Source organism: Arachis ipaensis, chromosome B07, assembly GCF_000816755.2.
Source record: "Arachis ipaensis cultivar K30076 chromosome B07, Araip1.1, whole genome shotgun sequence".
NCBI classification, from domain to species: domain Eukaryota; kingdom Viridiplantae; phylum Streptophyta; class Magnoliopsida; order Fabales; family Fabaceae; genus Arachis; species Arachis ipaensis.
Window position 1 is genome coordinate 20,753,586 of NC_029791.2, and position 3,120 is coordinate 20,756,705.

General features: G+C 29.6%; 1 protein-coding gene across 1 annotated transcript; it reads right to left on the reverse strand.

Moving 5' to 3' along the window:
- LOC107608350 lies at window positions 1,228–1,965 on the reverse strand. The gene is made up of 3 exons (XM_016310165.2): window positions 1,778–1,965; window positions 1,486–1,620; window positions 1,228–1,362 (listed from the first exon to the last, which is right to left on the reverse strand). Exons 1-3 carry the CDS (start codon window positions 1,853–1,855, stop codon window positions 1,228–1,230), a joined length of 348 nt encoding a protein of 115 aa, XP_016165651.1. The 5' UTR covers window positions 1,856–1,965.

Below are 3,120 nucleotides of genomic sequence, written 5' to 3' on the forward strand. Positions count from 1 at the left end.
AATAATATATTGAAAAAAAAAACCCTTAAAATTTCTACTTTTATTCGATACTTATAAGTAGTTCTGCGGCATTAACATCGTCTCATGGCAGAGAAGCAAGCAATAAAATTCATTCTATCATTTGATGTAGTTCAGTGACTTCAGTCCCCATCAGCCTCATCATCTATGAATATTAATATGATTGAATAATCCCCCCAATCCCTCTTCAAGTAATTACCAATAGATACATTTTATTAATTATTATTTCTTGGTTCTATCCCTTTAACGTTACACCCTTCAATAATCTACTCAAAATTAATTATTTATAATATTGATATGAATAACCATTTATATATTAAAATAAAATATTTCTGCTTTAAATAATAATTTTTCTATTAACGAAATACTTATAATAAAATAGAGTAGCATTCAAAATAATTTCATTGTTTAAGTTCATTCATTATTTTATTTGATAATATATATCCGAAATTAACTATCATATTACGATATACCCACACACGACGACGACGTTGATCATAAGATCCATTGGACCCGGTCTAACCCAACCGGCTTAAAGATGACAATGATCTGAACTGATGAAGATAGGAAATAAAGTAGTTTTATTTGGATCGGATAAGGCCATTATTGCTTTGGAAGTTCCCTCCAGTTTTTGATAGCTTTAGACATCACTTGTTCTACTACTTGTGCATCCATATGACCATCATCATCATCACCTTCATTGTGCTCCTTCAATATCAAAAACAATAACTAATCATTGGTCTCCGTGTGCCACACAAATTGTCACTCTTAAGTTTTAAGTATTATTTATTTATTTATTTCACTTTTGTCAATAACAATGACTAATCTATTCTTAGAAGATTCTTTTTATATATACATAAACTGTTAAAAAAAATAGTCTAAGTATTTAAACAAAAAGTTTTAGAGACGAACAAATTTTAGTTAGCAATTGACTGGTATAAATATTAAACTATCTTGATACAACCGTTATACGTCGGTTACGAATTATAGCTCGGCGAATCCCTTTTTAATCGGCACATTAACTTTGCCGACTTTATGGCATTAAACCACTATGATCGGTTACACAGAAACGGTCAATAAACGGCCATCATCTCCGAGTTATAAAGGAAACAGCTGAAATTGAAAAGGTAGATCATCGTTCTAAGCTAAAATAACTCTTCAAATAATTCTCTTAAACTGACTTGAGCGTTGGAGTGCTTTTTGCAGGTGCTAAGAAACCCTAGCCTGGAGCACTTGAAGGCCAAGCTCTTCAAACGCTTCCAATATGAAAACCAACAACCCTTTGCAATTCCTTTGACTCAGCACCCTTATCATGAACCCATCCTCTTGTGCTTCAACTTTAAGCTGCATACAAATAATACATCAACACCTTCAACTGTTTATTTATTGAATTATATATACGAGTACTAAATAATTGAATTAGCATTTAGGCATTAGCTAGGTAGTTATATATATCATCATATGTACCATAGGCATGGGACCATGGTCAATGAAATTTTGGACTGAAGAAGAACAAACTGCTAGCTCATCCGATTCTTGTAGCTTTTTCTTTAGACTCCGTATATACTCTGATGCATCCAATATCACTGATGTTTTAAATAGCTGCAAAAAAAAAAAAATCCCGATCAAATTCCCACTAATGTAGAGTTTAACTCACTAATTATCATTAATTCTCCTTAATTGATTAGAATAAAGAGTCATTTATTCAATAAGTAGAAAAATGAAGCTGAATGCAAAAGAGTGTCGTTTGCGTAATCACCGCATGGGATTTAGTGATTGAGCGAAGATGTTGAAGGTTCCTATGAAAACCTGTTCTCTTGTGAACCCTCGAAACCATTCTTCTCTATCTCTTTTAATTTTTTTTTCCCCTCTCTAAATTCTCAATTGAAGAATATATATAGGCATACTAATACTAATTATATATATTTAAAAAAGAAAAAAAATTCTTTGATATATCATTTGTGAAAGGATATATGAGAACGCGGAATCTTGGTAGTCACGTGTGATGCGTATTTGGAATTACAGTAAGAACTGTGTTAACTTTTTTAACTTATGTTGTAACCTTAGCTTGTGTGTGTGCATTTTTATTTATTTATTTTTTTATTTTGTGAGAGAACCGATGCAACTTTGTTTGTTCTTGTCATGCTAATTAGGGGCTTAGGGACTTGTTTGATGCCGTGTTAGAATTTCTTCACACAGTCCACATGTGAACCATCCTATAAGAACATTTTTACACCTATCTCTTTAATTTTACACAATTTGTTTTATTAAATTTCGGATATGTACGTAATCTGTCTAATTAATACCAAATAATAACTCAACTGTAATACACAAATTTCAGTGAATGTCTTGTCCATTAACCACAGAATATAATCACAAATAATTAAGGTTGTGAAAATTGAATTGGTGACCGAATCAATAAAATTAGTGGTTTAAGAGTTTAAGGTTCAATTGAAATTTAATCGGTTGAATCGAATATAATAGAATAATATATTTATATATAAAATATATAATTTTTTAAAAAGTATAATTTTTTTGTATTTTATTATTTTAAATCAATTAACCATTAAAAATTTAGATGATTCAATCAATTAATTAGTTTTTTGACCTTTTTATTATTAACTAATTTTTATTTTGAATTAAATTGATTCAGTGATGACCGATTTTATCAATTAACCGTTAAAAATTTAGATGATTCAATCAATTAATTAGTTTTTTGACCTTTTTATTATTAACTAATTTTTATTTTGAATTAAATTGATTCAGTGATGACCGATTTTTTATTAATCCAGTTGAATCAACGGATTCAGTCCAATTTGCAAAACCCAGTAATAATAGATATTTGGGTTATTAGTATGGTATTCCAGATTTTGTAGTAAATTCTTTACTCACCAAAAGATAAATTGTGTTATCATTGACCAACATATGAAAAAAAGCCTCACATTAGGGACCAATACTTAAAAAAGTTATGATTTTAGATTCTATCTCTCACCATATGAACTAGTTTTTGTGGTGATAATTCTCCCAAAATATTATAGCTTATTATATTGTTATTTTCGTTAAAAGCTGGCCAACTAGAAAAAACTACTTACTGAGAGTTCT